This window comes from Salmo salar, chromosome ssa01, assembly GCF_905237065.1.
Source record: "Salmo salar chromosome ssa01, Ssal_v3.1, whole genome shotgun sequence".
Classification (NCBI taxonomy): domain Eukaryota; kingdom Metazoa; phylum Chordata; class Actinopteri; order Salmoniformes; family Salmonidae; genus Salmo; species Salmo salar.
The window spans coordinates 130,218,443-130,230,958 of NC_059442.1; the positions used below are offsets into that span (position 1 = coordinate 130,218,443).

A 12,516-nucleotide genomic window follows, 5' to 3' on the forward strand; every position below is an offset into this window, starting at 1 on the left:
ATGATGATAATAGGTATTGTATTGTTCCAGAAGTTGATGCTTTGTGTTTGTCTGGTCTCCCTCTTTCTACCTGTCCCCCTCTCTGCCCCTGTAGCTGAGGATATGTCAGAGGAGGATTTGCAGGAGAAAGCTCTGGGCTCAGCCAGGCTTTCTCTGAGTGGGAAGACAGAGTTGGAGAGAGCAGCAGTCCTACACCAGCACATCGGCAGCAGAGCCATGGGAGACATGGTCATCGAGACTATTGCACCCAACCCTGGTAAAAATTAGGGTGTATAGCTATATGGATTATATATATAATGAATGCAATTCTGTACACAAACCAATGTATTATTGATTGTTGGGGTTTAATAATGCTGTAATAAATGTTGAGTGTGTTTTTTTTTTATAAGTGTTGGGATATGACATATTCTGAGATTTCATAAAGAAAATACAGCTGTGAATATCATTCTGTCAGACTTCATAGGAATAGAAATCTCTAGTTAAACCTGATCTCTGCTCTGTAGATAAAGGAAATGTTGAGCAGACTGGGGCAGAGGGAGAGGAGGGTGGAGGAGCCTGCCCTCTAGAGAATCAACCAGGCGAGAGGGACCCTAATGAGGGCACTACAGAGGACAGTGCCAATGGCACAGAGACGGCTCCAGACTCGCCCTCCAAGCATCTTCCAGACCAGATCTCCTTCTTCAGTGGAAACCCCTCAGTGGAGATAGTCCACGGCATCATGCACCTCTACAAGACCAAGTGAGTCTCTACTGCTATATGCAGCACTCAGTCTAAACCCCTTGGCTTTATATTTCAATAACATTTCAGTAATTTAGTAGACTAGCTCAGTTGGTAGAGCATGGCGCTTGCAATGTCAGGATAGTGGGTTCGGGACCACCCATATGTAAAATTTATGCACGCATGACTAAGTCCCATCGGATAAAAGCAGCTGCTAAATTGTGTGTGTGTGTGTGTGTGTGTGTGTGTGTATATATATATATATATATATATATATATACATACATACATACATACATACATACATACATACATACATACATACATACATACATACATACAGTTGAAATCGGAAGTTTACATACACTTAGGTTGGAGTCATTAAAACTCGTTTTTCAACCACTCCACAAATTTCTTGTTAACAAACTATAGTTTTGGCAAGTCGGTTAGGACATCTACTTTGTGCATGACACAAGTCATTTTTCCAACAATTGTTTACAGACAGATTATTTCATGTATAATTCACTGTATCACAATTCCAGTGGGTCAGAAGTTTACATACACTAAGTTGACTGTGCCTTTTAAACAGCTTGGAAAATTCCAGAAAATGATGTCATGGCTTTAGAAGCTTCAAAAATGCTAATTGACATCATTTGAGTCAATTGGAGGTGTACCTGTGGATATATTTCAAGGCCTACCTTCAAATGCAGTGCCTCTCTGCTTGACATCATGGGAAAATCAAAAGAAGTCAGCCAAGACCTCAGAAAAGAAATTGTAGACCTATACAAGTCTGGTTCAACGTTGGAAGAAATGTCCTAATGCCTGAAGGTACCACGTTCATCTGTACAAACAATAGTACTCAAGTATAAACACCATGGGACCACGCAGCCGTCATACTGCTCAGGAAGGAGACGCGTTCTGTCTCCTAGAGATTAATGTACTTTGGTGCGAAATGTGCAAATCAATCCCAGAACAGCAAAGAACCTTGTGAAGATGCTGGAGGAAACAGGTACAAAAGTATCTATATCCACAGTAAAACGAGTCCTATATCGACATAACCTGAAAGGCCGCTCAGCAAGGGAAAAGCCACTGCTCCAAAACCACCATAAAAAAGCCAGACTACAGTTTGCAACTGCACATGGGGACAAAAATTGTACTTTTTGGAGAAATGTCCTCTGGTCTGATGAAACAAAAATATAACTGTTTGGCCATAATGACCATCATTATGTTTGTTGGAAAAAGGGGGATGCTTGCAAGCCAAAGAACACCATCCCAACCATGAAGCATGGGGGTGGCAGCATTATGTTGTGGGGGTTCTTTGCTGCAGGAGGGACTGGTGAACTTCACAAAATAGATGGCATCATGAGAAGGAAAATTATGTGGATATATTGAAGCAACATCTCAAGACATCAGTCAGGAAGTTAAAGCTTTGTCGCAAATGGGTCTTCCAAATGGACAGTGACCCCAAGCATACTTCCAAAGTTGTGGCAAAAGGACAACAAAGTCAAGGTATTGGAGTGGCCATCACAAAGCCCTGACCTCATCCTATAGAAAATTTGTGGGCAGAACTGAAAAAGCGTGTGTGAGTAAGGAGGCCTACAAACCTGACTCAATTACACCATCTCTGTCAGTGGAATGGGCCAAAATTCACCCAACTTATTGTGGGAAGCTTGTGGAAGGCTACCTGAAATGTTTGACCCAAGTTAAACAATTTAAGACAATGCTATCAAATACTAATTGAGTGTATGTAAACTTCTGACCCACTGGGAATGTGATGAAAAAAATAAAAGCTGAAATAAATAATTCTCTCTACTATTATTCTGACATTTCACATTCTTAAAATAAAGTGGTGATCCTAATTGACCTAAGACAGGGAATTTTTACTAGGATTAAATGTTAGGAATTGTGAAAAACTGAGTTTAAATGTATTTGGCTGAGGTGTATGTAAACTTCCGACTTCAGCTGTATAGTAAGAGACCATGCCTACCTGCATGACTTCCGACTTCAACTGTACATACATACATACATACATACATACATACATACATACATACATACATACTGAATAAAAATATAAACGTTACATGTAAGGTGTTGCTCCCATGTTTCATGAGCTGAAATAGAAGATCCCAGAAATGTTCCATACACACTAAAAGCTTATTTCGCTCAAATTTTGTGATCAAATTTGTTTACATCCCTGTTAGTGGGCATTTCTCCTTTGCCAAGATATTCCATACACCTGACAGGTGTGGCATATCAATAAGCTGATTAAACAGCATGATCATTACACAGGTGCACCTTTTGCTGGGGACAATAAAAGGCCACTCTTTAAATGTGCAGTTTTGATACACAACACAATGCTACAGATGTCTCAAGTTTTGAGGGAGCGTGCAATTGGCATGATGACTGCAGGAATGTCCACCAGAGCTGTTGCCAGATAATTTAATGTCAATTTCTCTACCATAATCCGCCTCCGTCGTTTTAGGGAATTTGACAGTACGTCCAACCGGCTTCACAACCGCAGACCACGTGTAACCACACCAGCCCAGGACCTCCACATCTGGCTTTTTCACCTGCGGGATTGTCTGAGACCAGCCAGCCGCACAGCTGATGAAATTGAGGGTTTGCACAACCAAAGAATTTCTGCACAAACTGTCAGAAACCATCTGCGTGCTCATCGTCCTCACCAGGGTCTTCAACTGACTGCAGTTTGGTGTGTCGTAACCGACTTCAGTGAGCAAATACTCCCCTTCGATGTCCACTGGCATGCTGGAGAAGTGTGCTCTTCAAGGATGAATGCCGGTTTCAATTGTACTGGGCAGATGGCAGACAGCGTGTATGGTGTTGTGTGAGCGAGCGGTTTGCTGAGTTGCCCCATGGTGGCAGTGGGGTTATGGTATGGGCAGGCATAAGCTACAAACAATGAACACAATTGTATTTTATCGATGGCAATTGGAATGCACAGAGATACCGTGATAAGATCCTGAGGCCCATTGTCGTGCCATTCATCACCTCATGTTTCAGCATGATAATGCAGTCCCATGTTGATCTGTACACAATTCCTGGATGCTGAAAATGTCCCAGTTCTTCCATGGCCTGCATACTCACCATGCTTGTCACCCATTGAGCATGTTTGGAATGCTCTGGATCGATGGTGTGTTCCAGTTACCGCCAATATCCAGCAACTTTACACAGCCATTGAAGAGGAGTGGGACATCATTCCACAATCAACAGCCTGATCAATTCTATGTGAAGGAGATGTGTCGCGCTGCATGAGGCAAATGGTGGTCACACCAGATACTGACTGGTTTTCTGATCCACGCCCCTACTTTTTTTTAAAGGCATCTTTGACCAAGAGATGCATATCTGTATTCCCAGTCATGTGAAATCCATAGGTTAGGGTCTAATGAATATATTTCAATTGACAGATTTCCTTATATGAACTGTAACTCAGTCAAATCTTTGAAATTGTTGCATGTTGCGTTTTTTATATTTTTGTTCAGTGTACATGCATACATAGTCTATCCTTTGACTACAGTATACCAAATATAGGATTTATTGACAAGGTATCTCACTGGCATTGAGACAATTTGGTTTCCCCTGTCTGTCCCCTCGCAGCAAGATGACATCCCTGACGGAGGACGTGCGTCGCAGTGCCATGCTGTGTATCCTGACCGTCCCCTCCACCATGACCAGCCACGACCTCATGAAGTTTGTGGCACCTTTCTATGACGTCATGGAGCACATGAAGATCATACGAGACCCCACCCCTAACCAGTACATGGTGCTGATCAAGTTCAGTAGCCAGGTGAGATGAGTAAGATCATAGAACACTGCGCTTTTGTTGTGTTTTAAGGTCTGCTTATGAACTGTGTAATTATTTACTCGGGCCTCTCTCTCTCTCACCTTCCTCTCTACCGCCCCCCCCGCTCCAGGCTGACGCAGATAGTTTCTACACAGCGTGTAATGGCCGTACGTTCAACTCCATAGAGGACGCAGTCTGCCAGCTGGTCTATGTGGAGAGAGCCGAGGTCATCAAGTCTGAGCAGGTGCAGTATGTACACTAGTCCCTTTAAAGACCGTCTTAGCAGTGTATCTGCAGGATATGGATTATAATCTTTCTCACCCACCCTCAGGGCGCCAGTCTTCCAGTGATGGAGCTGACAGAGCTCCCTAAGTGTACCGTGTGTCTGGAGAGGATGGATGAGTCAGTGAACGGGGTTCTCACTACACTCTGTAACCACAGCTTCCACAGCCTGTGTCTGCAACGCTGGGAGGACGCCTCGTGAGTACTTCAGCCTGATTCAACTCGTAACTAGGGCCGGGACGTTACCAGTATCGCCATATTTTTTTCCATGGCAAGAATGAAAACGCAAAGCAGACCTCACTCTTTGGTCCTTTAAGAACCTGCTGTTTGTAAAATATTGTGTGCCATAGCTTGGAAAATACAAAAATGTGACTCTGGATGACAACATAATGATGTTTGTTTCCAACATTAGGGCTGTTTTCGTGTTTTGTTTCCTTGCCGGGATACTAACGAGTATCGCGATACTGGTATCATCTCGGCTCTACTCACAACATGGCCTTGTGTTTCTTTCTCCATCCTTCCTCTCTCTGGCCAGTGAATCATCGTCATGTGCTGCTGTTTTATCCCTGGGTTTTGGATGGGTCCTTTTTTGACACGACATTTGAACAATATGGCATTGTGTTTTAGCATGGGGACAAAAAAAGTGGTAGCTGGTAGTTTTGATGTGTGTTTAAAGGTGTTGACTGTTCTGTTCCAGCTGTCCTGTGTGTCGGTACTGCCAGACCCCAGAGCCTGTAGAGGAGAACAAGTGCTTTGAATGTGGCGTACAGGAAGTAAACATTATTTACATACTAAAACGACATACATTTGCATACCTCTATATGTACTCCTGTCATTTACAGTGGCTATTGGTGTAAAAAAATGAGCACGGCTAATGTTTTCCCTCCTACGCCCCTACCCCTGGTTCATGTTTTCCCTCCTACGCCCCTCCCCCTGGTTCATGTTTTCCCTCCTACGCCCCTCCCCCTGGTTCATGTTTTCCCTCCTACGCCCCTCCCCCTGGTTCATGTTTTCCCTCCTACGCCCCTCCCCCTGGTTCATGTTTTCCCTCCTACGCCCCTCCCCCTGGTTCATGTTTTCCCTCCTACGCCCCTCCCCCTGGTTCATGTTTTCCCTCCTACGCCCCTCCCCCTGGTTCATGTTTTCCCTCCTACGCCCCTCCCCCTGGTTCATGTTTTCCCTCCTACGCCCCTCCCTCTCCAGAACCTGTGGATCTGTCTGATCTGTGGTCATATTGGCTGTGGTCGCTACGTCAGTCGTCATGCCTACAAACACTTTGAAGAGACGCAGCACACGTACGCCATGCAGCTCACTAACCACCGTGTCTGGGACTATGCTGGAGGTACAGCAGACTATGGGGAGTTCAGACTTCTGTCTGTGTTTTGTAAATGCCAATGTGTATAAACCGCTGTGTGTAGCATTGCAAAGGTGCTTAACTGATTGTGGATGCGTATTGTAGATAACTATGTTCACAGGCTGGTGGCCAGTAAGACTGATGGGAAGATGGTTCAGTACGGGTGTGAAGGAGAAACCTGCCATGAGGAGAAGATAGACGCTCTGCAATTAGAGGTGTGTGTGTGTGTGTGTGTGTTTCTGGTTTTACTATCCTTGTGGGGACTAGAAGTCCTCACAAGGATAGTAAAACAAGGAAATATCGGACAAAGGGGGACATTTTGCCGGTTCCCACAAGGAAATAGGCTATTTTAGGTGGTCCAAACCTTTTTGGGGGCCCACGACCCCATTTTGATATCTGAAAATTCTTGTGAACACAACCATGTGGAAAAAAGTATGTAATTAACAGCCAATGTTCACTTTTTTTATTTGGGACTATGGCAGTCAATTCGAACAGTATTTCAGATTGTCTTCTCAACTCACCATCACATACTTTTAATGTGGGGCTATGACAGTCAGTTGCAAATGAGTCTGACATACCGTCTCTTATCTCACCGCCACTAATGAGGGGGGTGTGATTGATGCATGTCGAGTCAGAGCTTCTCAAAGTCAGGGGGCGTGGTCGACAGTTACTCTTACCGTCCTACTCTAAGGGAGACGGCAGGGTGTTCACTCTGACTCAGGAACCAAAACTCCTCCGTAGTGACTCGTGAATGCGTTGTCTGCGGCATTCAGTCACAATGACAGCTCGATCAGCTGTTCGATTTCACTTACCGACATGTTGACTGAGCCAGGATCACAGTCAAACGCATTGGGAAGTAGGTCACAAAGTGCTCTTCCAAGCATTGGAGGTGAGCAGTCATCACTGGTGTGGGACACTTACTGATGCTGTTTTCTGTTCGAAACCTGCACAGCCGAGGGAAGGGAGCATGGTTCGCTTTTGAAAGACTCTCTAATAAGAATTCTTAGTTTACAATCGAAGTTACCTGCTGCAGTGTATCTCCGCGTTCTGTGCTCAGCTTTTTGTCTGCCAGTTGCTCTCGGTGCATCATACAATGCGTCCATATGGCAGAGGGAGACACAGGCCTGCCAGCCTTCCCGCCATAGATGGAGGTCCATCTGTGAAAAAGCCCACCATTTGATCCCATGGAATCCGTTTTTCGTCAATATAGCCATGCGGCACACTGAACATCCTCTGTGCCCTATTTCATGCTCGGGGATCATGAGACAGAACAATATGTCCTCGTGAATAGCATCCCCCGAACAAAAGTCAATGCATGGACATCTCGGGCCCTCAAAGCCAACGTCCATTTGGAGAGCGTAAACTGGGGAGTTTGAGTCGTTCAGACAGTTATTTCTCGCTTGCTAGCAATAGCATCAATTCTTAGTTTAACAGTGATATCTGACAAAGGTATCAATGTGATTTTATGTGCCTCTGCCTCCCCACATATTGTTTTCACCATATCAATTGAGGCCGGTAATATCAAAGTCTTTGTAATAGTGTGTGGTTTCATATCCTAGCGGGCCTAGCCATTCACCATGGGAATGATTCAAGCGGCCTTTTCCCATGATCTAAGGGCACGCTGAGTAGCTTTCATTTAGATTCTTAAGGTTAACCACATTACAATGATTTTGAGATACTAAGATGATCTAAAGTTTTTTTGGTGTATAATTTTGGAAATTTTCCTTCAACTACACTGTCATATCAGGCAACTGTTAGTTTGAGAACCACTGGTTTAGGGGTTAGGTTAAGTGTTAGGGAAAATCCGATTTTGAATGGGAATCCGTTTTTTAGTTCCCACAAGGATAGTAAAACAAGTTTGTGTGTGTGACACCCTATTTTTCATTCTAATGTAACAACATCAACTTACAATTTGATGTGTTATATAATATGTCAACAAAAAAATTATGACCTATTGTTAGTTAACACACGCGTTAAAGACGATTTGTCTCCCCCAGAATGATCTTTCCTCTTCCTGCAGTATTCTTACCTGCTAACGAGTCAACTGGAGTCCCAGCGCATTTACTGGGAGAATAAGATAGTTCACCTGGAGAAGGACACAGCGGAGGAGGTAGGTGCCTGATTCAGTGTGGACATGTGTTCGGAGTGTGTGTGTGTGTGTGTGTGTGTGTGTGTGTACGCACGCATCTGTCCAGCTGAATGTCTGGTCCATGTGTGCTTGGTGTGTGCGTACGCTCATGCCCTGTGTGTGTTTTTTAGATCAACAACATGAAGGCCAAGTTTAAGGAGACCATAGATCGCTGTGATAACCTGGAGCGTCGGCTGGGAGAGCTGGCCAAGGACAAACAGAGCATGGACAAGAAGTAGGTGGAGCCTCTCACACGGCAGCTGTCAATCATCCTGACACAGTAGAATTTTCGAATCAGTAGAATCTGCTTGTGGATTGTAGGTACATAGTCATGCTGTACATCATCATTCTCTCTCTAAAGTAGTTGGGAGACAGGAGAGAAGTTGTTATTGAGAATCTGTGTGTTTTGGTAGCACCATCTACCTGTAGGTGGTAGGTACATATCCATGCTGTATGTCGTACCCCCCCCCCCAGGTGTGGTCAGCTGTCGACCCGTGTGACAAAGCTTGGTCATGAGCTGAAGGAGGAACAGGAAATGAACCGCTGTCTGAGAGCCAATCAGGTTCAACTACAGGCCCAGCTGGCCGAGGAGGAACGCAAGGCGAGAGAGACGGGTGAGTCAGAGGGAGACTAGAGCTCTACTTTGTGGACATAATCTTTATCTGGGAGTGTAATGGATGACAATATTATCTAAATGACAAGTCTCTCCTATCTCCCTCCTCCAGGCGAGCGTAAGGACGGGGTGATAGCCGAGCTCCAGGAGCAGCTGAGAGATGTCATGTTTTACCTGGAGACCCAGCAGCAGATAGAAGGTCTTCCTCCAGAGACCAGGACTGAGATACAGGAAGGAAGCATCAACATCGGCGCAGCAGCCACTCCCGCCCCAGGACCCTCCGCCATAGGCAGAGGCCGCAGGGGGCGGTCCAAAAGGGGGAAGTAGAGAGGACACAACTAGGAAGGGAAGTCGGATGCCGGAAGTGACCCACAAAAATGACATTATTGAAGTGTGTGTGAGTGCGTGCGTGTTGGTGCCTTTGTGTGTGCCTGTGTTTGTGCTTTGAAAAAGGACCCTGGCTCCTTAGACACTATTTGGAGATGAAGGGGTCAGAAGTTAGGTGTATATCTCTGCTTTAAGGCGCCCACTTTGCTGAATTAAAAAATGATTGATTTGAAAGAGGTTTGCTCTTCTCCCTCATTACATAATTTTTTGGGGTTGACCTGCTAGTTTACGTCCTTAAAGAAGGAGAAGAGATTCATGGGAATAAGGAAGTGAGTAAACCGGACAGTAATGATCGAAAGAAAGAAAATAACCCTCATGAAATGTCATGACTCAGTCCTATAGTGAGAATGGGGTTTCTGCTGGGTTTTTTTCTTCATTTTGATCATTTTAACGTGTCAGAACTGAAGATCCGAGATTTAAGTCAAGCGCTGAAATGTTTAATTTCTCAATTTACGAATGACCTGTGTCAGATTTATAGACTGGCACAGGATTATGTGGCTGATGCTTTGGCATTCCTACACAGCTGAGATGTGCATCTGTACAATCTAGAATATATAATACCAGGGTTTAACATCAAGGGTTGCCCTATTTCCTTGGGCAAGTGACTTTAGCAGTCACGCAAGTTGAGCCTGCACTGAGGTTTCCCCATTGGGCAGGTGATATTATTTATTTTTTTGATGTGTGAAAATAACCAAACTGCAAATAATTCCAGTAGCCTAAAACTGATCTTTCTGGTTTCTCCCGATTTGTTTAAGTGAAAGACAGACAATTTATTGCATTTATAGTCAGGCAAGTTTAGCCAGCCTCGTATTTTTTGAAAAGACAAAAAATTCAAGTACTGATCTTTCTGATTTCCCCCCCTATGTGTAGGGGAAAGGCAGGCAATACATGGCACTTCTGCATGTAAATAGCAAACAAAAACATTTGGGGCAAGTAATAAGAATCTTCGGACAAGTGCCTAGCAGATTTTTATGTAAATCCCTGTAATGCAGTACAATACTCTTCAAATAGTCTACATCAGTTTCACTCCTGTTTCCATGCACCTAGCTGTATGTATGCGACCACCATATTCTCACCAACAACCCACCTCAGTCAAGCATGAAATAGCACTCTATTGCCTCTATACTGACCATTATCAGCTGTTTGTGTTCCTTGTTTACGTTCCTGTGTGTTTGTGTTGCATTGCTAAAAGCCTTCCAGTATGTTCTGTTCAGGCACAGCTTTCCACTATAGTTTAGCATCAATATTGTTAAAGCATGGTATCCAGGTCAACATAGACATTCAAATGGTACACAGCTGCATACCACCTTTTATTTTAGCCAACTTTCAGCAGATTAAGTTTTCACTGTGTTTTGTATTCATGTTGTTAAGCTCTCAATAAATGATCTTACCATTTGTACTCTGCGTGAGGGTGTTTGTTCAGTAATGTGCAGTTCTACCTCAGTTGAGTATTGAATGCTGTTGCTTTAAGTAGGTTGTTAGGGAACAAAATTAAACTTTGGTTCTGGTGTTATTTGTATTCCATGTTATAGAGAAGAACATATATGATATACGTTATTGTCCCTGAGGGGAAATTTGACTTGGACAATAGAGCAGCACTCTATCTTCCACACACTGAGTTTCCAAAACATTAGGAACACTTTCCTAATATTGAGTTGCACCCCTTTTTGCCCTCAGAACAGCCTCAATTAGTTTGGGCACGGACGCTATAAGGTGTCAAGCATTCCACTCCAATGCTTCCCTCAGTTGTGTTAAGTCGGCTGGATGTCCTTTGGATGGTGGACCATTCCTGACACGCAAGGTAAACTGTTGAGTGTGAAAACCCAGCAGTGTTGTAGTTCTTGACACACAAACCGGTGCACCTACTACCATACCCCGTTCAAAGGCACTTAAATATTTTGTCTTGCCCATTCACCCTCTGAATGGCACACACACACAATCCATGTCTCAAGGCTTAAAAATGATTCTTTAACATGTCTCCTCCCCTTCATCTACATTGATTTGAAGTGGATTTAACAAGTGACATCAATAAGGGATCATATCTTTCACCTGGTCAGTCTATGTCATGGAAAGAGCAAGAGTTCTTAATGTTTTGTACACTCAGTGTAGCGACCCACTATATATACAAAAGTATGTGGATACCATTCAAATGAGTGGATTCTGCTATTTCAGCCACACCCGTTTCTGACAGGTGTATCAAATCGCGCACACAGCCATACAATCTCCATAGACAAACTGGCAGTTGAATGGCCTTACCGAAGAGCTCAGTGACTTTTAACACGGCACTGTCACAGGATGCCACCTTTTCAAGTCAGTTTGTCAAATTTCTGCCTTGCTAGAGCTGCTCCGGTCAACTGTAAGAGCTGTTATTGTGAAGAGGAACCTTCTAGAAACAACATCTCAGCTGTGAAGTGGTAGGCCACACAAACACAGAATGGGACCGTTGAGTGGTAAAGCGCATAACGCGTAAAAATCGTCTGTCCTCAGTTGCAGCACTCACTATCGAGTTCCAAACTGCCTCTGGAAGCCATCTCAGGACAATAACTGTTAGTCGGGAGCTTCATGAAATGGGTTTCCATGGCCAAGCAGCAAGCCTAAGATCACCATGCACAATGCCAAGCATCAGCTAGAGTGGTGTAAAGCTCGCAGCCATTGGACTCTGGAGCAGTGGAAATGCATTCTCTGGACTGATGAATCACACTTCATCCCTCCTCTCCCCTCTCATCCTGTCTTATCCTCTCCCCTCTCATCGTGTCTTATCCTCTCCTCTCCCCTCTCATCCTGTCTTATCCTCTCCTCTCCCCTCTCATCCTGTCTTATCCTCTCCCCCTCTCATCCTGTCTTATCCTCTCCTCTCCCCCTCTCATTTGTAATGTGATAACGTTGCTAGAAGGATTTCTCTTCCAACAAACACTGTTTTATTTCATGCATCAAGAGAGGGAGACAACCAGCCAGCCAGTCGCCTTTTTCTGTTACCACTTACACCACCATTACATCACACACACATCGTCACAATCCCCAGTCTTGATCTTCTGCTCTGTGTGTTCCTCTGAGTCATCAGTCTTTCATCCTCTGTTTGGACCGTGTACCTACAGACACACCCTGCGAGTGTGTACATCACTACAAGCAACCATAACACCATTAATAGTTCAACATCACTGGTACACACTCTCTGAAGGCTTGCCAAGATGGTGTGTGTGTGTTTGATTGGTGGAGGAGTGGAAAGTGGG

At 44.3% G+C, this 12,516-nt stretch overlaps 1 protein-coding gene across 1 annotated transcript in view; it reads left to right on the forward strand.

Annotated features, from left to right (window-relative positions):
* Window positions 1-10,685, forward strand: part of LOC106562673 (BRCA1-associated protein) — an 11,306-nt gene extending 621 nt beyond the window's left edge. The window contains exons 2-13 of the mRNA XM_014127650.2: window positions 95-256; window positions 504-738; window positions 4,336-4,525; window positions 4,653-4,766; window positions 4,854-5,002; window positions 5,502-5,577; window positions 6,008-6,146; window positions 6,264-6,373; window positions 8,179-8,268; window positions 8,418-8,521; window positions 8,761-8,900; window positions 9,012-10,685. Coding sequence (XP_013983125.1) covers window positions 95-256; window positions 504-738; window positions 4,336-4,525; window positions 4,653-4,766; window positions 4,854-5,002; window positions 5,502-5,577; window positions 6,008-6,146; window positions 6,264-6,373; window positions 8,179-8,268; window positions 8,418-8,521; window positions 8,761-8,900; window positions 9,012-9,226 — 1,724 coding nt within the window. The 3' untranslated portion in view covers window positions 9,227-10,685. The remainder of the gene's footprint in view (window positions 1-94; window positions 257-503; window positions 739-4,335; window positions 4,526-4,652; window positions 4,767-4,853; window positions 5,003-5,501; window positions 5,578-6,007; window positions 6,147-6,263; window positions 6,374-8,178; window positions 8,269-8,417; window positions 8,522-8,760; window positions 8,901-9,011) is intronic.
* Window positions 10,686-12,516: the final 1,831 nt, after the last annotated feature.